At 41.3% G+C, this 22,995-nt stretch overlaps 1 protein-coding gene across 1 annotated transcript in view; it reads left to right on the top strand.

Annotated features, from left to right (window-relative positions):
* Positions 1 to 15,697, top strand: part of AMPH (amphiphysin) — a 100,212-nt gene extending 84,515 nt beyond the window's left edge. Inside the window, exons 18-22 of the mRNA XM_009880924.1 lie at positions 4,080 to 4,136; positions 8,166 to 8,315; positions 9,584 to 9,850; positions 11,658 to 11,759; positions 14,514 to 15,697. Coding sequence (XP_009879226.1) covers positions 4,080 to 4,136; positions 8,166 to 8,315; positions 9,584 to 9,850; positions 11,658 to 11,759; positions 14,514 to 14,621 — 684 coding nt within the window. The 3' untranslated portion in view covers positions 14,622 to 15,697. The remainder of the gene's footprint in view (positions 1 to 4,079; positions 4,137 to 8,165; positions 8,316 to 9,583; positions 9,851 to 11,657; positions 11,760 to 14,513) is intronic.
* The last annotated feature ends 7,298 nt before the right edge of the window (positions 15,698 to 22,995 follow it).

The raw sequence follows: 22,995 nt of genomic DNA, 5'->3' as shown, positions 1-22,995 counted from the left end.
TAAGCACTAATTAAACGACAGGCTGTGGCTACAGCACCACGCATCCACTTGTCAGCCAGCATGACCTTTTCAGATGATCCATTTTGCTGCCTGACTGTCCACAAGGAGTTCTGGGTCCGCGGTCTGTCGGCAGCTGCTCTAGCCGAGGCACAGGACTGCAGAGCTGTTGGGACAGAGGCAGAGAGAAACACAGCGCAAGAGCCAGGCAATTTAAGAGCAATCCAGGAGGAAGACTGTAGCATTAAAAAGAAGCTGAACAGTCTTGATTAGGTTTGTGCTTGGGTTTTTGTTGCTTTTTGAATAAGAAGTTGTCTTTACCAATTTGGGAAAATAAGCTAAGAGTGTTGATTTTAAAAATGTCCAAATTGGAGTCATTCTATGTTTCGCTCTGAGGGGTTGTTATTTCAGGAAGAGCTTTCCAGGACTTGCAAAGAAGGGTTTTGAAGATTAGGATTAATGACAAATATGATCAAAGCTAAGGAAAGGGACACTGAGTTGCAAAAGATGAAAACATGTTATTTCTCAACAGGAGTTCTGCATTCATTTGCTTTATGAGTGGCAGTTTACTTTAAAAGTGGAGTTGTAAAATATTGATAGATACTTTCTTATTGGGAATCTTTTATCGAGTTTAGTAACTTCCAGTTTGGAGTGACAGCTACTAATCAATTTAATTTTTCTGTGGTAAGTTTCCTGTCACTTCCCATTAATCCAGAAAATTTATGGCATCCATTGTTCATTGTAGGAGATTTGCAGTGGATTTTCTGGTAGGGTTTTCATTTAAATTAAGGAGAGAATGGTCCAAGAGACAGAGCCATTCAGGAAGTTTTGGATTGAGTTACTTGTTGTTTCATAGCCTTCCTGAACAAGATTGCTAAGACTTCATTAGAACAGCTCGTCACTGTTGCTGCCTGGCATGTTATTACATATTTTCATCTTGAGCTTTCAGATCTCAAATGCCATAGAACAAATAAAGTTTTTATTAGTAGCTGTCAACAGGTGATCCTTTTTGGGCAGGGGATAAAATGTTTGGTTATTAAAGGGACAAATGACTATGTGCACCAACAGAAGTTAAGTTAACCATGGTAAAAAGTCCTTGTGTGGACTTCTGCACACCAAAACAGTTGTTTCCATGTAGCATCCCCAAAGGTACCTGTAAAATCCGAAAAATACAATCTAAAGGATATAATGCATTAACTGTTGATTTATTTCTTTTTCAAGTAATACTACCCCTCTCACCACATCAATTTTTCACATTCAAACAAAGATGACATGAGGGCATTATAATAAAGTGAAAGCTTATGAAATTTTCTTCTTCCTTTTCTTCTTCTCCTACATGTGAGACATAGCGTTTGGAGTTGAAAGCATTGCTTAGAGATGGGCTTTTTGACTTCTGTTACGCTCATTAGTTTGGAAAGAGCCGTTCAGTGCTTTGGGGTTGACACCTGCCTGGACTCTGATGTTCTCCCATTAAAGCAGTCAGACACTCAGCTAAATACTGTGGTTTTCAAAGCTGTGTATAAGCATATATGAAACTACCTCCTGATAAGCTCTTTGCAGACACTAAGCAAGTACAGCAGAGGCCAGGAAACAGCCTTCAGCTTTGAGGGTATCTAATTATGGTTGAATCCCACTGTAGGTACAAGTCACGGTGCCTAAATGGCAGAGCACGTCATTTGCAAGAGCAATGCAATGGTCAGATACAGAAGAGTGGTCAAATGTGTCCAAATTCTGAGTGTGCAGCTAAGCGCAGGTGCAAGTTGGAGCATGGGGCCATTAAAAAGATATGGCTCTCGTATACAGGCGACAACTGATGCAGAATAGTGTCATTCTCTTGAAGTCTGCAGAAGCAGATTTTTCTCTTTTTGTGGAACCGTGGCATTACTTTACTTGGAAATTATTTCAGTCATCCTTTTTACTAGGCTTTCATGCCCTAAAAATGGTACAGTACTGTGCCTATCTTCTCAAACCCCACCATCCACAAAATCCCGATTTCCAGTTAATCAAAAAAGCAAAAGCAAAATGCTACTAATTGCACAGTAGTCAAATTAGCTTTGGGAAGTCCCAAGCTTTGGCAAGCAAGGGGAGCTCTCCTTACTTTCCCCTTTCTCACCAAACCCATGCTTTTGGTTAGCCTGGAAAACAGTCCTCATTTAAAAATATATACAGGTATACATTAGATTCTTCTGCACAGTCTTCATTTAAAAATGTGGACATGTATATATTAGATTCTTCTGCAAAGAGGCCCAAAGCTGGGCTGGTGGGATTCTTACCAGAGAATATTGCCTGGGCATTATTAAGAGAAGGGCAGAGGCTGGCGCATTCCTCACTGTAAAGTGCAGGATGATGCTCATTTCTGAAGGCAAATTGACTTCTTAAATACAGCTGATGGCAGAAATTTAGCATCTTTTAATTGTAAAAGTAGGGAAGGCATCTATCTACATAAAGCTTTTACAGGCAACAGAAACATTTTGTACATCTCTTCTGTAAAAAAAGCAAGCAAGATTTCCGTGGGTGGCTGTCTGCATGTGTGCATCGTTAGAGTAAGAAATAATTATACATTGCTGTTGATATTTGTTTTTTCTATTTAAGATCCTCTGCATTCTCAAACTTCCTATAAAATTAAGGACTCTGTGGCAGAGGCTTGACCGCTTCAAAAAAAAAAAAAAAAAAAAAAAAAAAAAAGAATTAATCATAAAAAAAAAAAAAAAAGGTTATATAACACTGTAATTTTAACAGGATAAAGCTGTGAGAGGTTTCTATGGTAACGTTGCTGTCAGCAGCTGCCTTGCCCTGGCATCTGGACATGTTTGGGGCTTATGAGGTGACTGCAGGCAATACTAGAAGATTAGATGAGAAACAACATAAGTAATATGAAGTTTGGATATAACTCAGCATCTTTTTATTAAAAAAGAAACATGCAACCATTTCAGCTGAAACTTGTAGAAATTTTGGACTGACAGTTGTGGGTGTGTGAAGGCAGTTAGTTGGAGTCTGAGTACGTGAGGTCTCCTAATTTCTGATAGCTAAAGTGGACGGTCCAATCTACCATGCCCTCACATAGGTTTGCAGAACTTGTCTTCAAACGTACAGCTCTTTTGAAAAATCTGACCTAGCTGTGTTTGCAAAGCAGCCTCAAAATTTATTAGCAGAGTGGATTTCTACAACAGGGCTTTGATTTGCTTTCCTCAGCAGAGTGTCTTTAGAAATAGCCCCTCAGGGATTCAGACCTGAACAAAAAAAACAGTATTTCCAACCGTTCCCAGTACTTCCAACTGTTCCAAACCAGACCTGAATTTTAGCCATTTTGACTGTTGACCTTCTATAGAAAAGGACCTAGTGGTAGATGGCATCTGTGCTGTAAAAAGTACTATTGGGAGGAGCCCATTACCATTTGGTGCATTTGATCCCCTGAACATCTAAATGGCTGTCAGATTTAGAAAACCACTGGCACGTGTCTAATTTTTTAAATGTCAGGCACCTGCTGCATGTACCACTGAATATGGACCTAGAGAAAGGTGGTTCTGCGAAAAAAATGATGAACTTTGTGACCCACCTCTTTTGAACAGCCCCTTTAAATGAGTTGCAGTCCAACATGAGTGGAAGAAGTAAGTGTTTTAGAAAGTTTACCTTGAAGCTCTGGTGAGTTGCAAGGGCAGCAGAAGGTTATAGTGGGAACAGTTTGAGTCTTGAGTGGGAGAAATTTGAGCTTGCTGGAAGCTGCAAGGTCAGTAGGGTTGTGGTTTGTTGCTTACTGAAAAATTCTTCAAAGCTGGTGCTATTATGAGAATACTGATAATAAAAGTAAAAAAAAAAGAATCCTTAACACTTACAGTGTGATGGTGATGACATATGTAAAAGGTTTTCATTGTTGGTTTTCAGCCTACAACTATTTTTATTTCAGATTATATGTGGCAGCAAGAATCTTTCTGCTTGCTATATACAACCCCATTTAGTTCCAGCCATTCATTTCATTGCATCCCATACACGCTGTGCTTCCATTAAGCTTGATTAATACCAATTTCTCTGCAGCCATTGCCTCAGCATGAGTAAGGTGATGACCATATTTCCTTTTTATACAGGACAGTGTCGAGGCAGGGGATAAGGAGACAACTGGAGTTGCTGAGAAAGAAAGCGAGGTACATGCGAACAGCCTCAAGAGTGTGGTTGTGCTTTAATATCTTCAAGAGAATCATGGCAAAATATATATTTGTTATTTGCATGTCATCAATATGTAGGCCAATACGATGCACCTGTGACCTAGTTGCTGTATCTATTCTAACACTGCAGAGATGTATCTACATCTGTGGTATGTATTCTAACAGCAGAGCACCTCTCATTCAGTGCAGAACCTGCCTTAGAAACTACCTGTCGCAGCAGTATAGAGTGATAAATATCTCAGGGCAGCAAACAAAGCAGCTCCATGGTAGAAGGAGGTATAATGCTGTTTCTATTGACACTTGAAAATATGTTGCATAGATTCCCAGTAGCTTTTACACTTTCCCTAAATTTGTTTGCCTAGCCTTCCTGCAAACCTCTTTATAAAAGGAAAAAAAACCACTTTGATTAATCACATATTTTTCCTAGCACAATATACCCTGAACTAAAACAGGTATTTGAAAATAATCATGTTAGGAGTTTGTTTGCTAAAGCACAAACCCAGCATCAAGTTAGATACAGTTAAAATCAAATTACAAAGCAACTGAAAAGCTCAATGGCATACTTTAAGCTGTGCATGTGTGGATGCAAATGATTGTATTTTGCTTATATTTCTTCAGAGATGATAAAACTACTTACTCTGAATCCTTCTCAGTAAAATGCGTTCAAACATGCACAGAGAGCAGCACAAGAGGAATGGCTACATATTAAATGCAGGGGTAGAAGTAGGGACTGAGAAAGAGATTGTAATCCTAGTTATTAATCACTTAGCATTTTTATCTCGAGGTGCTGATAGTCTCCTTTTTTGTTGTTGTTCATTTTGGTGCCACAATATATACAAAAAGATCATGAACTGGTCCCCATCAACTCTGGTTTCACAACATGGTAAGTCCAGCTGTCCAAGTGTGGGTTTGTTACCCTGCTGTAAAACAGCATTAGCTCTGCTAAAGTTGTGGGTATATCTGTGGCTCCAGGGTATCCCTGTATCACTGGGAAGCAAGTATGGGACTCACTGGTGCCGTATTCCTCACCAGTGCTGCCACATCTGCGTAGAATCACTGGAATTACACTAGCAGGGAAGTACGGGATGGGATCAGGCCCAGCTTGGTGCTGACACAGTGCAAGAGAGTGCTGCGTTGCTTCTCTAACGTTGGCTTGTCACTCCCAACAAGTCTGGTCCAAGAAGAAACAGGCAAGAAATTCCTCACTGGCCCGTGAGCACCAAGGCTAAGTCTTTGAAATCTTTCCCCTTTTTTTTCCTAATACCACTTGTCCTTAATAAAGTTGAGGTCTCTTATCTGGTGAGTGTAACACTGTGTTCTATTTAAAATAGCAGTATTACTGCACGCGGAAGAGCTGCCATAAGAGATCAAGCTATTTGCTAAGCTGCTATCTGGCCTCCAGTGGAGGGTGGTCCCTTTGATACTGCAACTTGCGTAACAAATTCTTCAATACTACCCCAAAAGTCTTCCAAGGCTTTGTAAGCAATTCATGTATTCCCTGAAGCATAACAACTAGTTCCTCTTGACATTACAATATCTAGCTTAGCTGCAGTTATAACCAACTGTCATAAAAATTGCTCAGTCCCTTTCTAAATCCAGCCACGGGGTCGGATCTTCAGCTCTGGAAAACTGGCATAGCTCGGGGAGCGCCTCTGGCAGACAGACCCCCAGCAGCAGGCTTGGTAGCCCTCCTTCTCCTCGCCCTGGGCTCCTTCGTGCTGCCCCCGAATCTGTGGCATTGTGACAGCAGTGTTAATGAGAGGAGAGCGCAACCGCGTGAATCGGCTGCATCCTGGGTAAAGAAGCGTTCGCTTCTGCTGCAATTAAAACAGTCAAGTGGTTCTTCTGTCGCAGCCCTCGTTACACTGGATGACCTTTTCTTTGTCCCCTGTGTGGTTGGTATAATGGGGCAACTGTCCAAATTTCAATAATATCGCTAGAGATAACTAATTTGCAATACCATTAGACTGTTTAATATTACTGATGACCTATAGAAAAGAGCTTTGTGGGACTGGTTTTCAGTATGAAATAAGATTATACAGGTAACTATATCTGCAAGTGTGTGGTTCACCATAGCTGGGTATGAATTCAGTGGGATGAGCCTCCCTCTTTTTTTTTTCCTTTTCTGTATTAATCAAATATATTTGAGGCTGATAGTGAGGTTCATTCGGTACTACCTACATGTGCTTTTGTAAAAGCTTTTTTTAATCATCTAGCTTGCATTGTTTTTGTACTCTTAAGACACAGGAACAAATGATTACGCAATTGTGAGCTGTGGTATACATTCAGTCACTCATGGCTACGGGCTGTGAGAGCGTCGCCCTTTCACTGCAGGGCATTTGAGAGCTGATTCATGTAAATTAGTACTCTCCTCTATAGTGAAATAAAATGGGCTATACAAACCCACTAAAGAGAAGAGAAGTGTTGATCCTGATCACAACAGGCAGAAAGATCAATTTCTGCAGCATGCTGTTAGAAGCACATGGTATAAAATCAATCTGATTATGTACTTTGTTCCCCCTCTTTTCTACTAGCCTCTTCCAGGACTTTTACACTCATCATTTATTGGAATGTCTTCTTGGGTCAAGGCTGCTAAAATTGGCAATACTATGAGTGACAGGCTTGCATGCCTTACAAGTCATAGGAGAAGATGTCAGCATCTGTCCATGTCTTTTGATGGTACGATAGGGCATCCTCCATCAGCAGCATTTTCAATTTAAACAGAAGTTTCTCCAGTGATTTCTACCAAACCTTATAGTATTTTCTGCCTTCAAGAACTCCAAAAGAATTTCTTTATCACATCAGTTAATAGCAGCAAAAAGGAGTAGTGCTGAATAATAGATATTGCTAAAATCAGTGCCTGAAAAGTGCCCATGAACAATTGCAGGTAGTTCAGGTTGAGTTCAGGTAGGTGAGTTAGCCTCATCCGCGGAGGAAAGATCCAACTAGAGGAAACAAAGAGCATCAGGCTGTTAACTGGAGATATTTCTGCTAACTGCAGCTTGACATTGGTACCTAGAAAACAGTTTTTCGTCAGTGATTTTACTTTATCCTGATGCTTGACTTTATCCACGTTGAAGTTAATTGGGTTAACAGAATGAGTTTTGTCATTTACCTTCCACCCTCCAACCCTTAAGATTTAATCCACTGTGAGTATATATCCAATATGCTACTGTAAGCATATACCAGTATATACTAATACAAATCTTATGGTGATCCATAAATTACAACAACAGTCTCTGCTGGATAAAGGATTCATCGTTGTTCTATAGGCAGGTACTTTTCTGTCCACCTTTCAAGAACTGGAATAAAACGTGTCTTAACTTTTTAGCATGGATTGATCACAAATGGTTCAGCCATATCCAGACTGAATGGGCTTTTATGTATGTTTTTGGGTTTTTTTTTACTGACCTAGCTATAGATCTTTACGGTTATATTTTTTTTCTGATAACTGATGGAACCTGAAGATTTCTGGTCTTTATCCAGCTGTAGAATGTATTTGCTTCTGCTGAGATAGCCTGATTTGCAAGTCTCTCTATTAGAAAGGAGTGTGTAATTAAGGCAATGTTTTTGATGCCAGCTCAGGTCTAGAGGAGTAGCTGGAGAAGGCTTGGTGCCTCTTCCTGAGAGCAGACTCCACCCACAGGGTCCTATGGACCCCTGAACAGCTTGCAAGCTCCTCCTTCTTGGCAGAAACCTGGGGTGAATTTCTTCCACAATGCAGCATGAAGGCAAGAGAAGGAAAAAATACTGGAGCCTTGGCAAACTGTTACTCCACTAGTAACACCTGAGGACTCTACTAAGTGTCTCTCTCACCTGTTAATCAGCTTTGCTGCCCAAGCTTGCGCCTGGTGCTGCTCTCCCCACAAATCAGGAGGAACCCCAATGAAACCAAGGCCATGGGTCGGCACCACCAGGGAAGTCGCAGAGCAGAGACTGGTCCATGGTCTTTCCAGCAGATATCCAGAACTCGTATCCTGAAAGGTCCCTCTCTCCTGTTGTTTGTAGGTGGTACCTATCACCGAGGCAGCTGCGGCAGCAGAAGACGGTGCGGCTGTGGCAGCAGGAGCTGGTGATGGCGCTGCTACCACTGAGCAGGAGGGTGTTGCTGAAGGTGACAAAGCTCAGGGAGAAGAAAAGGAGGCTGATGTGTCTCAGGTAACTCATAGCGGTGCATAGGAGAGCATCTTAGGAGAATAGGGACAGATTAAGCAGCCCAAGAGAGGCAAGGCTGCTGCAGCTCTGTGCTCCCAGGTCCAACCAGTAGCAAGGCCAACGCTGTCCTGGGATAGCCCTGGGAGGGACCCACACAGGCTATCCTTTCTTCCGAGTCCTTAATTTGGGTTGTGCCTGCCTTTGTGCCCCTGTGCTCCCTTGGGCTTGTGGAGATGGTGGCTCCTGTGATGGGCCTGGGAGCAGGATGGGCAGGGTATTTCTTGGGCTCCCCCTCCTACTGTTGTTTCTCTGTGCTCCTCTGCAGAGACAAGCTTTATCACATAACATAACAGAGCTCTCTGGAGAAATAGGCAGGGAAAGTAATGGATTTTTCTTTTCTCCTGGCACCGTATCCTATCCAATAGCATTACTTTGTCTTACATAAATCACAGTGGTCAAGCTATGTATCTGCCTCTGGTCTGCTGCCTTTTCTTCTGCAACCTCTGAGGAGCTGGGGAACAGCTACTACAGCAGACCCTGCAACTGGCCAGCCAGTTGCCACCTTCTGTCATTACACATTGTATTTCTTCTGTGCTCCAGAATAGGATGGTCTGGCAGAGGATCGGTGAACACGTTGGAGTATCCAACTTGAAAAGAACAAGTTGTATTAAATGCTATATAAATAATATAAATGCTAGGCTTCATTATTGGTCAGATGCTACCTACTTAGCCTTTTTGCTTTCTCTGCTTCCAGTTACATTGCTGTAAATCAGAAGAAATCCCCTCCATCAGTCAAAGAAATAGGTCATGTTTCCTTTTTTCATCACCTTTGTATCACTATTATCCTGCTGACTTGAATTCCCAAAGAAATATAGGACAGTGACTCCTGGAACTTGTGGCTTTACCCAAATCCATCCAAAGTTAAAAGCAGGGTGGAGGAGAAAGGTCTGTTAATTTTCATGCACATTGAAAAAAAACCCAAACTACCTGCAGAGCATTTTTATTATTTACTGCAATGATTTGTGGTAATACAGAAAGTAGACTTAGGACTAAGGGAAACAGTGAAAAGAGGGAAAGGATTACTCCTTTATATTCTTGCACAAGTACTGTTTTCTGTCTTAATGTAAGAATCCACTGTGAAGAAGAAAGAAATCCCAATTCCCATATGTGCCCTGTACAATAAACAAACAATTGTGTTTTCCTGCTTGAAATGAAGTACTAAACACTCTTACAGTGCTTTTGTGGGGTTTGTTTGTTTGTTTGTTTCCCAGGAAAAGGTCAGCAGCATCCCTTCAGTAGTAATAGAGCCAGCATCGAACAATGAGGGGGAGGGAGAAGAACATGAAGTCGTCATGAACGAATCCAAAGATGCTGCAGCAGACACGGGCACTCAGGGCACTGACACTTCTGCCAGTGAAACTTCCCAAGTCGGAAGCGAGCAGAAACCCGCTGAAGAAATCCAGGCTGCACCTTCTCAAGATCAGCCTGTTCCAGCAGAAGACGCAGCTTCTGCGATGCCGCCCGGCTTTCTCTTTAAGGTCTGCTTCTTCATTCCTCTTTTAGCCATCCCTTCAGATGTCTGTGGATGTATCTGTCTGCGCAGGTAGTGTGATGATTTCTTGAGGCCAAAGGATGCTTAGTTTAACAGCCAGATACATGCCTCCACAAATACACACAAACTCAACTTTAACATTGTGTGGTTGCTTCGTACACGAAGCCTGAGAAGATACGTTTTCTGCACACCATTGTTGCTGTGCATATCCTTACGTAGCTGTAAGACCCACTGAAGTACAAGAACCCCTTCATCTCACCAAATTACTGCTGAAAATTAATATATCAAGCAAAACTGCACTGCTACAGAGTTAGTCAACAATATAGTATGATATATGCTAACAATATATCTGCTATACTAAAAATATATTTGATCTTTAAGGTCCTTTCCAACCCAAACCATTCTATGATTCTATGAATATTAAAAAATGGCATTTTTATGGCCTGAAAATCTATAGTGGAATTTTTGGTTCTATTGAAACCCATGGGACTTCTACAATTCACAGTAATGAAGCTAAAATGTCATTCTGTGACTTTAGTAATATTATAGTTATAAACTGTTAGGGTAATCAAACAGAAAAGTTTAATGAGGCATAAAGAGAAATTCTCTACTTGGCTGGCAAGACCCATAGGGTTTCCTGGTTCACAAGGTTCTTTGATAATGCTTCTGACTTCAGAATCACTGAGCAGCAGAAAAGCTCCTTGAGGATGGATGAACTTTACATGCTGCCTATTATAATTTGCATAGTTCAGACTAATTAGTCCCATAGCACCCCATAAGTATGCCGTTCTTCTTGGTTTATTCTCATTGCTCAATATTTTCAGCAAACCTTGAGAATAACATTATGGTGAGGTGAGGGTGAACAGTATTGCGCATCTATGACTCAGACATGCTGACATAGTTCATCTTTTGTTTTTCATCACATTCTCTTGGGTCGGACATAAATAAGGAGAAGCAGAATATATGCCTGCCATCTGGTTCTTGATGCCATTTTCTTTCATTATTGCAGAGTTACCAGGGAACTGGCTGTGCTTTGAGAAAATCAGAATAGCGTATCTCTTAAGGAGGTAGAACCATTTAGTTAAAGTGGTCTGTTCACAATGACATGCTGATCCTGCCAATGTTTTTGTAATCACCCCTTTGGAAGACAGATATTTTTGGCATACCTGTCTGCCAGTAAATGGGAGCTCCTTCCAGGGCGACCATTAAGTAGGGTTCCTATTACTCGCCTCTTTGATCACCTGTCAAAATGGGTGCTGTGCGTCCCGCTCAAATTTCCATGGATGTTTACAGCAAGAATAATATCCAGTGGCCACAACAAGAGAATGAGAGAGAGTCTGAAATACCAGTTCCTGGGTGTCCTTCCCAATTTTATTTGCAAAATCCTACCACCTCTCTCTCAGATCCAGTAGTGATAGTGGGAAATGAATGCAAGTTCCATACGCAGAAGGAATAAGGGTGGCAGACTTCTCCGAGAGGCAGAATTTTGTGGGGTGTTGCAGTATCATCTGTTCTTGAGAACCTGTGACCTTGGGAAAAGACCTTAAGTTTCCTTTGGTAGTGTCAGGTAGGCTTACTTAAGCTGTTCCTGCTTCTGAGGATATGAGCAGAAAACTTTGACATGAATCAATGTCAACATTAATTATTTGAATGTACCTACCTATAGCCATATAGGCATGAAGAAGGTACACTATTCTCTTTTTTTTTTTTGCAATAAGGATTTAACAGAGAATTTTGTTGAGAAAATGTCACCATTTAGATAATGTCTACATGTTTGGTGTTACTTTCTTCAGGTTGAAGTTCTACACGATTTCGAGGCAGCTAACAGCGATGAGCTTAATTTAAAACGTGGAGATATTGTACTAGTAATTCCTTCTGAGACCACAGCTGATCAGGTAAAAACATGTGGTTCTTTCTTTTGTTGACACTTTTCTTTGTCTCAACTTTTTTCTCACATATTATAGTTAGTGGGAGTATGTATTCAAAATGTCATTACTGTTAGAAAATGCAAAGATTTTAATTTTGTCTTCGTACTTGGTTTCATTTGAGACTAAATGGCATGGTTGGCTACAGCTAAAGTCCCAGGTATATGCTACTAGCAGGATCCAACCTCAACATATTTTCTAGGGCTTTTTTTATACTACTTTGTAGTGGATTTAATACAGGCACACATGTACACAAAGAAGATGACTCACAAATACAGAAGATGACTTACAAATTTTGCATTATGTTGCACTGTATCATCTTGTCTTAATATTGGTTACATGGTCCGGAGCTTTTACACGTGGATTGGGAGAAATAATACAAATTCACCCACAGAGGGGACTGAAACTGCACATAAGTTGTGCTGTCCTACAGCCAAAATGTATGGAGGTGCTGCTATGTGTGCTGCATGCCTCTAAAGCTAACTCTGCCCTCTGGAAGCCTAAACCTGAATTAAACAACAGTTTAATTTCATTTAAGACATTTAATTTTGTTTTAACATTGCGTTTCAGGTGAGTTTTTATATTATTTTATTCCACGTGTTAAATTGAATTGCAGTGAAGTGAATTGATCTTTGCCACTGCTTTAAAAGAGAAGACCGTACCGTACGCGGTTAGCACCAGCCGCTTCACGGGCATCTGCTAGTGCCAGTAGTGTTGGTGGAAAGTCTCCCGCTGATTTAGGGGTGGAGAGATGGGGGACTGGATCCTGCCTAGTGAGGCAGCTAAGAGCACTGCTCTGAATGAAGAGTATTTCTTAAAATGAGTCTAAATACAAACACCCTGAGCACATATGAGTGCTGGGGACTGTATTTGAAAGTGTTTTGATGGTTAATGCTCTCCAAAGATAGGTAACAACCACTGTTCATCATCTCAGCTGAGATTTCTTTTAATACAAGTAATTGGGTTTTGTGTTTGGTTTTTTTTGTGTTTTCTTTTGTATCTAGAATTAAAGACTTTTCTTTCAGCTGGGCACTTTGCTCTTTTTATAGGGATAGTTTCTGTTATCCTTACTCAAATTATGCTGCATCTTACCTCACGGACAGTTCAATTGATTTCTTTTCAGTTTTTATAGAATAGGGCACTGCTGTAAGGGGAGCAAAATCTGCTCTCTGTCTTCAGTCGGTTTTTCTTAGGATGTTATGTATTAAATATGCTTAATCTTCACTTGGTGAATCCATGAAGTAAATTCTTCTCTTGTGGTGTGCATCGAAATTCCATTAGCATTAATTGGAGTAAATTGTGTGCAATGATGGAGAAAATAAACCTTTATGTATTCATGTTTCTAAAACCGTTCTGGTCATATCTTTATTACTCAGTACATATTTGCCCTTCGTGTTTAACATCACCGTAAAGCTTAATCTTTTTGTCTTTTGCCAGGTACTTTGTTGATTTATATAGAGTCTTTTTATCTTTGTTATTCTTCAGTCTCTTTCAAAATTGACCTGTCTAAAACTATAATTCTAATGTAGCTGGTGACATCAGCCAGTGTTCCCCATTTGAAGCAAACTAGTCCCACCCAAGGGCTTCATTTTTTTTATTAGTCTTGAGTGGAAGTTATTATCCAGTAAAACTGTTAATTCCTTTGTACAATCTACTCTGCTTGTGCTAGAAAGCTGTAGGTCCTCTTTCCTTTCTCTCAGATATTCCATGTGTTTCAAAAACATGTCCCCGGTTACATGTACCCAGCCAATACCACACATAAGCATCATAAAGCAGATACAGCTTATTTTGGGGCAAATCAGTGCACCACCGCATGCAGCCACTGAGCAGTCATGACTTTTTGTACGTGAAGACCCATTCACATTACTCTGTCTCCCTGTGTATTCTCTGTGCAATAATAATATGGCAGCATTAGAAATTCCCTGTTCGTCATGGCTTTGCTTTGGGTACTCTTCTGAAAAAGAACAAAGCACGGAGTTACTGAGTTAGTGAGATGAGAATAGGTTGATCATTTTTATAAATACTAAATTGATTTTATTCCAGCTAGAGTTGATCACACTTAAGAGAACCCAGCAATTTTCAATAAAAAACGGCTCTTTTGATTGCTTGGACTGCTGGTGACCTGTATGCAATTTTGCATCTCAAGTTCTGGTTTAGGTTTCCAGGATTTTTCTGAAAAATAATCGCATGGTAGACCTAAGTTTGAGTTTCTAGAGATAGTAACGCCAGAGATTGCAAGAACTGTTATTTTTTCTGATTGCCAATACGTGAATGAGAGACAAGAACTCTCAGGGGAAAAAAGTCAGATTGAAAACTATTTTTTTCCCCATCTATGGCATTGTGTAATATTTCTGGCCCACTGCTATGCTCGTACTACGCGAGTGTGCCGATATTATTGTGGCAACTTTGAAAAAGTCTCAACAGAGATTTGCACAAATGTAGATCTAGTGTAATATTGGATGACCTGGAAGACTGATTATCCAGTTTTGAGTTCAGCTAGGGGTTGGATGGGCTAAAGGCCACACAATATGCTCACAGTCACTCAGTCCCACAAAATTATGGTCTGACAGAACAGAGAAAATGGTCTGTGCAAAATCAGAGGCTGCTTTTTAACCAAAGGACCGAATCTTTTAGCCATGTAACTGAAACGTCTTCAGGTCTGAAGCTCGTAGCAAGGAAGGGGGGAGACCCAAAGTTTAAGCGACTCTGTCTTTTTCCTTGCAGGAGGCTGGCTGGTTGACAGGCATTAAGGAATCCGAGTGGCTTCAGTACAGAGATGCAAATAGTTATAAAGGACTTTTCCCAGAGAACTTCACACGCCATCTGGAGTAGTCCTCCTCTCAGGCAGACGAACGTGGTACAAAGCTCAGTCAATAGGTTTTTAACCTCGTTGAAACACAGGAGCCCACCTTTTTGTAGTTTAAGCTGTTAATGGTTTACAGACTGGTGCCAGACAAAGCTTGTTGAAACATATCAAAATGAGCATGAATGCAAACAGTTAAGCTAGCAATTTCTGAAGCCGTACATGGAAAAAAAAAATCAAATAAAAAAAAGAAATGTCCTTATTTGTTCACACGTATGTGGCAACAGGTTTGTTTGTGCTTTGTCAGAGCTATGGTGATCCTGTATTTGGTCCTTTCCCATGAAATCTGAAATTAGCCTCCTCAATACCAAAACCTTAACTTCTCTGCACTAAGTGTATTGTATTGAGTTGCACTGCAGAAGATTTAATTAGTTATCCTGTAGTAATGAGGTCAAACTATTATAAGTTTCATGTGTTTAAAAAAATAATTAACTGCTGCAACGTTTTTCAATGTTATTTTTTGGACATGCATAAAATATATATACACACAAGAACTTATATGTGTATATATAAGTGCATATGGATATATATGCATTTTCACGACTTCATCGTAGTTCTTTGACTGTGTAGTATCACCAGTACATGCATTGCTCTTTCACTGTCTGGCATTACAGGAAACAGTTTTGTTCCAAAGCAAAACTAGCTGCTCCATTGCCAAAACATGATACAGTATCTGTGTTTGTAATGTGAAATTCTGATTCTGAGATGATGAATAACATCATGTTCAAAGCTGCTAAACCTTTGAGAAGGCATGGCTCACTCTCCTCTTCCAGCTGCAGTAGTTGCAATGAGATAACCTGGAGGGGGAGCTGTTATGATGCTAATCTATACTTTTTTATTTAATTGGCTGAATAAATTTAAAAAAAGAAACAGAACTAATCTCTGAGAAGAAATAAACACAATATATTTTCACTATATGTATTTATGCAGCATATCTTCACAGATCCTTTTAAAAATAAGATATATAATGTATCCTGTATCAAAAAGTCATCTGTAACTTATGTTTTCCAGTGCTGTGTCATTAAAAATAAACCTTTGATCCAAAGAAGCTGTTTCATCTGTGGTGCTTTTGAAGTTTTGTAATGCTGAAGTTCGTATAGTTTGTATGTTGTATTGGAGAATCTAATCTTAATTTAAAACCTCTTTTTCCAAAGAAACACAGCAGAACAGGTGCACCATCTAAATTCTTGCCCTCAACCCTAGTCGTGGCTGGAGCTCCAAAAGGTTTGAACCCCAGCTCAGCACATCTCCTAGCTGCTCCTCCTGTTCCACACTCTGACCGCTGGCTAATATCAGTCCACAAGCACCAAGGGAGTTTATCTGTGCTTGACCTTCACTCAACTGAATATTATTACCTCTTAGTCCTTTTTCACTTGTGTGGAAAGGAAGTTCTCCGTGAGTCTGCTGTATTGTGTTTGCTGGTGCTTGGAAGCTGCAAATAATTAGGAACATCTATATTTTTCTAGCAATTCAACTATTTTTCATGATATTTTGGTTGGGGGCTCATCTTGTGCGCAAACAGTATCTGTTTCCACTCTATTTCTAATTTGTCAGATTTCACTTGAAGGAACAGATTTTTTTTTTTGTTGCTCTGGAAGAGGAGGAAAGTTGGTTTCTTTCCGTTTTTCAGAATACAGTAACTTTCAAAAGCAAGTCTAATGATAGCTGTGTTTTGTGAAGAAGCTGAATGTCTCAACTGTGATAGCTGGGATTCTGGCTTTGAAATGCCACAATGAGCAATCAGAGTCTAAGGAGGTTGCAGGAAAGCTCTTTAGGTTTCCGTTCATTCCTTGAACGGGTTTGGTGGTTGGTAGTGATCCAGAGCCAAGAATCTCACCAGGGGAAAAACTTTCCTTTGGTTTTGGTGTGTTACAATAAATTCCACTTTGCACCACTTCGAGGTAGTCGCAATAACCTATTACGCCTGATTTATGGTGAGACTTTGATGACCTCCAGGCCACAGTTTCCTGTTTAACTACATCTTAACACTTGCATTTCAGTAATACCTGCTTTACAGATCACTGCAACAGACCAGCACTGGATGATGGAGCCTCAGTTTCCCTGTCACCGCTTCTTTGACTAGGATCAAATCAAGTGAGACCATCATGCATGACAGCCATAGCCCTAAGGAAGCCGAGCACGCTATGATCAGCCCAAAGCATTTCTTTATCCAGTGCTGATTGTGTGCAGTTACCATTGTGTCCTCTTGGTCCTAGAAGTACCCAAGTCAAAGTCACCACCCTTGGCCTTGATTCTTCTGTTGTCCTCAGTACAGGTCAATGTGCCAAGTCCACTGGTAAGGGGTTTGCAGCACACTTGAGGTTGTATATAGATAGGAAAGGGCTCTTGTCTAAAGAAAAGAGCTTTCATGGTTTCTTCTGACATGTTCTTCAGAAAAACGTCTTGATTCTGCTCTTCATTTCTTAATTCCACCTCAGTATAAGGAAAAATATAATTAAAAAAAAAATCAAATGTCCACATCTTGCTGCAAGGACTGTTGTTATTTGCTGGCAATAAGAAGATGTACTGATAATGTCCCAAAAGCGCACGATGCCTGTGTCATTTAAGTGCTTCAGGTTACTGTGGATGTGGCATACTGTTCTGACATAAAGTATGTCTTCCTATCTCACACACGCACGCCACAGCCACAAAGCAAATAGATGTCTTGCAGAAAGAATTAGGAGAATTATTAATGTTATATCCTTAAAATTGTTTTCAAAATTCCATATGCCAAGATGATAGATGTTAAAGGAAGGACATTGATGAGTTAGCCAGAACGACGATTTTCTTCATTTTCTCTTCCCCAGGCGTTAATGAAAATGAATAGAAATGTATTTATCATTTTGGGTTAACAACTGTTTCTTGTATTCCATTTCTTACTCTAGTTTCGTTAGACAATCAGACTTACCTCTCAGGCACTTTTATGTCTGCAGCTCCTGAGATGAATAGTATAAAATAAGTGTATTTCTCTGTGATCTATAGAAGCTTATTCCAGGGCAAGCAAGGGAATTTCTTTCCAGTATATATTGTTGTTACATACCAGTGATACCCCCCCGCCCCGGAGCTATATTAGCCCAGAATTATTTCTCCCTTTTCTCAATTTTTTCTGATTATTGCACCACATTGGGCTTGGCAAATTACCTAATTTCATGCTTTTGGAGTGATTGCAAAACAATAGCCCATTGTATCTTGGTTTCTCTAAAGACTTATTTATGCCTTAGACAGCACACACTACTAGCCTTGTACAGCAGCTATAATTTCTAATTCTGCATAAAATGAACCCTGGAAAGATTTAGGGACCCAATCTCCTGATCCTGCAGGCTGATTATGCCTGGTGTGGCCTTGGAAGCAAGATGAAACAACTGAAGATGGAGGAACATCTCATGTGAGTGGACAAAGAAATCGTGTATTTACAGCTCATCTATCTGGTTTACAACCTTTCATGAATAATGAGAAAAGCATAAGCTGAATGACACTTCTGCACTTTTCTCCTCCTCCTCCTCTTCTTCCTCTCCCCGCCCTGCTCCACCTCTTCCAGACCTCACATCTGGGTGCATCTGTCCCTGCCACAAGAAGAGGGAGGGGAGGCTGGGGGTACGGTCCTGCTCAGATTGCGTGGCATTTGATTCCAGGATGCTCTGATTACTGATGCCCTAATGCCAGAAAGACGTGAAATAAATCATAGTCTCATTAAGCTCACACTTAATGAAATTTTCTTAAGTGTCTTGCTGACACAGGGAAAAAGGCATCAAAAGAAAGTCGCTGTGATGGGTGGGTTAGATGGATGGCGCTGGGGAAAGAGCAGCCACTGGCTGTAGGAACAGTTTAGAAGGCTGTCCCCTCTTGCCCACCTATGTGCTGGCAGAGCATGAGCAAGTATTACAGCTGTAGCAGCCAGAAGTACCACAGTAGCCTCCAAAACACCACAGTTTGTTGCGTGAAGGACAAAATCAGATTTTATTGTTAGTTTGTAAAACAGATATAAACGATCTATCTTTTTGTATTTAAAACACTAAGGTGACAGCTGATGAAACACCACCTGATAAGCCAATCCCCAGCTAGAGAAAGTAGTTAGTTCTATTAATTAGGCAAGGTCACACTTCTGAAAGCGGCTCAAAAGAGCGTGAAGGTGTTTTTCCAGCCAGCTGTAATCAGCAGCATCACTGCTAGCTCTGATGTGCTCTCTGGTGGCTGGATGTTTGCTGCAGACGAGAGGACTGCAAAGGACTTGGAAGAGAGTTGGTGGTGCTACACGACAGCCACTTCGCTTCTCTCTTAAGCTCCAGCTCCTTCTGGAGTAAAGAAATCCTGTTTAATTGGGAAGATGAGTTTTATGAAGTGGCACGTTCTCAGTCCAGGTTCAGAATTAGAGAATATGAAGTGGGCTGTGGTTTTGGACTCAGCTTCTCTCTAAATGTATAGCTGTATGATGAGGTAGTCACTTTTCAAAGATTCCTCTCTTAGGTCTTCACCCATGTGACTTCAGCTCGGATGCTAGCTTTGTGTGTACCATGTCTCCGGCAGCATTTCAAACACATCTGTGTTTCTCCGTATGGATATCTTCACTCTGACATGTTTAATCAGCACGGAAGCATCACATGAGGAAAACTGCAGTGCTTTCCAAATGGTGTCTCCTGTGACCAACAGGAAGACCTCATGAATAATGTTAATTTGGCAATGCTGAAATCATCCCAGAGGGAATCGTGCTGCGTATTCAGATGCTTAATAGCAGTTAAAGGAAACTTTAGTGAAAGAAAATACCCAGACAGTAGTAGAAGTGCGACCCTGTGTGTATACAGGATTTCTGTCCAGCCACGGGCACTAAATGCAATGCAGAGAACAACAAAGCAGCGCGTACCCACCAGAAACAGAGCCTTCAGGAGTCAGTGAGACCCACATCTGCTGAAGAGGATCAAGAAATGCAGAAGTCCTATACATCCTCAACCTGGTTTCAGAGGAGAAAACAGGCTGGGGCCTCTTTTTGGTGCTATCAGAGCATAGGTGCAAGCCAGGCTAACCCCAACTGACCAATAGTGCCTCTATATTTGCCTAGACAGGCTGCTTGTGATACAAGGTGTAATTGGACCAAGAACATCAAAACACTGGAAAGGTAAGTAGTCATATACTTAAATTATTACGTTTCCAAGGTACATGCTACAAAGGAGAAGGTGAAAGTACTCCAGGCTTCTTATACTTCACTTGTTTCAGGTAATTGTTCATAAGAAAGCCAAATTCTCTGTGTAAGTTTTTAAATTTAAACACATTGAGCTGCACTGGAAGGGAGAATCTGGCTGTGTGTCAGTTAATGAAAGAAACATGTAATCTTGAGGAATAAACGGTGCGGGTTAAGACAAAATTGCCAAATGAGAAGGTCATACAAAATTCTCTCTCTCAGTGGCTAAAATCTGAGCGACCCCATACCTGGCACAGTGCTCTGACTGCAAAGGTCTCATAGAGAAATAAATGAAAGTGGAACTTGTCCATAGTCATTGGCAGTGATTGAAAACACCGTATTTTAAGCGTATAAGATGTTTTACAGGAGAGGCTGTATAAACGCTGAGGATTTTCAGGTATCTCCTAGCCTAAGAAAGAATATCACACTGTTGTCCACCTAAAAAGTGTTCATGAAAATAAAAGTGACCAATGCACAACTGTTTTGCTTAAAAATTTCAGAGTATTGTAGGGATTCTCAGCGTCCATCCAGGCCTATGGATGCTGTATAGCATCCACGCAGCTGCTCAAAAAGGGCTTCTGAGGGTCTTACTCTTTTATACCCAGCAGAGGGTGGTAGATGCTAGAATTTGCATTTGCCGAATTAGAGCTGTCATTTGGATCAATCTTCAGCTATGAGTTTGTTGCATTAATATCTCTCATTATCTGGCATTGGCTCATACCTGCAGACTCGCGAGGCAAATTCAGTGCAATAACAGAAGCAAAACCAGTTTTATGTGTGCACTAACTGGCTACTTCCACCTGCAGACAAATGGAGATAGAAAAGTACATTATCAAGCTGCACCAGAAGTCATTACAGCGACGTATCCTCGCATCTCATACATATTAAAACTTGTGCTGTACAGCAAAATCAGAGTGGCTACTCATGGAAAATCTGCACCACGTAACAAGTTGCTCAGTTGATTCAATTCAAAGAGACATTGCTGGATTAAGAGGGTAAAATAATTTTATATGCTATTTCTCCTTAAAATAATTTTATAGTGTACATGTGTTCAAGTAAATAGCTAAATTATTAACTAGGGGGAAACATTTTGAAGAAAAAAAAAACAAAAAAGCTTCATTTTCTATCTCCTTCACACTACTTTGACCTTGTAAAGCTGGTTTCTCTTGTACTTTTCTTATGTGTCTCCTTCTTTCTCCCTCTCTCTGTTCACCTACCCATGGTTTGCCCTGGTTGCAGTGAGATGACTGATCGACTTGTGGTTCATTGTAATGTCAAGACGAAGTAGTTGTTATGCTTCAGGGAATACATGAATTGCTTACAAAGCCTTGGAAGACTTTTGGGGTAGTATTGAATTTGTTATGCAAGTTGCAATATCAAAGGGACCACCCTCCACTGGAGGCCAGATAGCAGCTTAGCAAATAGCTTGATCTCTTATGGCAGCTCTTCCGCGTGCAGTAATACTGCTATTTTAAATAGAACACAGTGTTACACTCACCAGATAAGAGACCTCAACTTTATTAAGGACAAGTGGTATTAGGAAAAAAAAGGAGAAAGATTTCAAAGCCAGACCCGTGCAGAGAAGTCAGTCCTCTTTTGCCTGACACTGGCTCTTCACGATACAAAAATACTGTCCCTTGGGCAACCTGCTGCTCTCCATGGGCAAGCTGGGGCCACCCCTGGGAGGGAAAACACCCTCAGCTGGCATCCTAGTTCCTGCCCTGGACAACCTACTGCTCCCATTGGGCAACTTTGTGCAGCCCCTGGGCAACCAGGCGCAGCCCCTGGGCGACCGTTAAGAGCATGGACAACGCTCTTAGCCATAGGATTAGGTTTTAGGTAGTCCTGCAAGGAACAGGGAGTTGGACATGGTGATCCTTACAATTCTCTTTCAACTTGAGACATTGTATATATCAGCAGCATGTCCCTTCTCCCGGGGAAGGTGTTACACAGCTGGAGATTGTGTGTAGATATTCACTGCCCGTGTTTGTCTTCATTAAGGTGTTACTGCTCCTTAGAAGAGCGCTGTGGAGCAGGTTTTCGAAAGCGTGCCACCTTTGCCTATTTAAAACCAATGGGCATTTCCTCCAAGAGCAGCAGTTGGGCTTTTGGCAGCCTGACCTCATTGGGCTTTTCCGTTTGCCAACCAGTTGCCACCCGGAAAAAGGTGAACCCACTATGAAACCAGCCGTGTCTTCAAGGAGTGCCATATTTCAAAGGTGTCCATTTGCAAGAAACCTTGTGTGTAGGCAAAATTGGGAAGGCAAGGTGGGGTGTTTTGGGCCGGCCTGGCCACTGAAACAAACGCTACATGTTCTCTTTTTTCTTTTCTCGCCTTCAGAGAAGGGAGAGCATCTGCATTCAGGGAGACGGGAATGAAAGTGAAAAAACACACGCAAGTTTGAAAAAGAAACTGAACCACTTTAATGAAAATATCAATTAAAAAAAAAAAAAGTAAATATATACACGGTATACAACACTGTTTCAAGAAAACAAAGATCCTTTTATTGTAACCTTCGCGTGCGGGAGCCAAGGAGTCACGGGGGGTCAGCCACTAACAGGGAATCGGCACCTACAAGGACAAGTCAGAAAGCACTGGTAAAGCCCCAAAGGCGGGAAGAGGCAGGACTTGGTTCCCCTTCCTTTGGGAAACACAGCTGACGAGGAATGGTTTCTGGCCCAGCAGAGAGAGCTACTGCTGGCACTGAGCAGGGGATGGCTCTGGCGCCTTGTCCCCATGGGGAATGCCCTTAGAGACTGTGCGTGTGCAGAGACGCACGGTGCCCCTGTGCCACGCAGCAGGGCTCCATCGCAGCTGCTGTGGACTTCTTCCCAAACCCTGTGCACCACCATCCCTCGCCGTCCCTTGCCAGCCACTGGGACTGACTTAGAGCAGTTCAAGGAGTCTGGAAAGATGGGCAGCAGAGCCTGGTACTCACGTGGGCTTCTTCAGCGTCTGGACCTTTTTCCTTTCTTCGGTCCCCGTCTTCTTCCTGTCTTCCTTCTTTTCTCTTCCTGTTGGGACGCTGTCTCCTCTTCCAAGTCCTCCGGTCTCTTCCTTTTTCTTCTGTTTTCTGCTTCCTCCTGCCAGCCTGCAAACCTTTCCAGCCGACAGTGGGATTAGATAGGTAAAGCTGAGATCAACTGAATTAATCAGGTCTTGATTTAAC

Source organism: Charadrius vociferus, unplaced genomic scaffold (assembly GCF_000708025.1).
Source record: "Charadrius vociferus isolate BGI_N301 unplaced genomic scaffold, ASM70802v2 scaffold453, whole genome shotgun sequence".
NCBI classification, from domain to species: Eukaryota; Metazoa; Chordata; class Aves; order Charadriiformes; family Charadriidae; genus Charadrius; species Charadrius vociferus.
The sequence above is the reverse complement of the archived record's forward strand: the minus strand, read 5'-3'. Positions and strand labels throughout refer to the sequence as shown.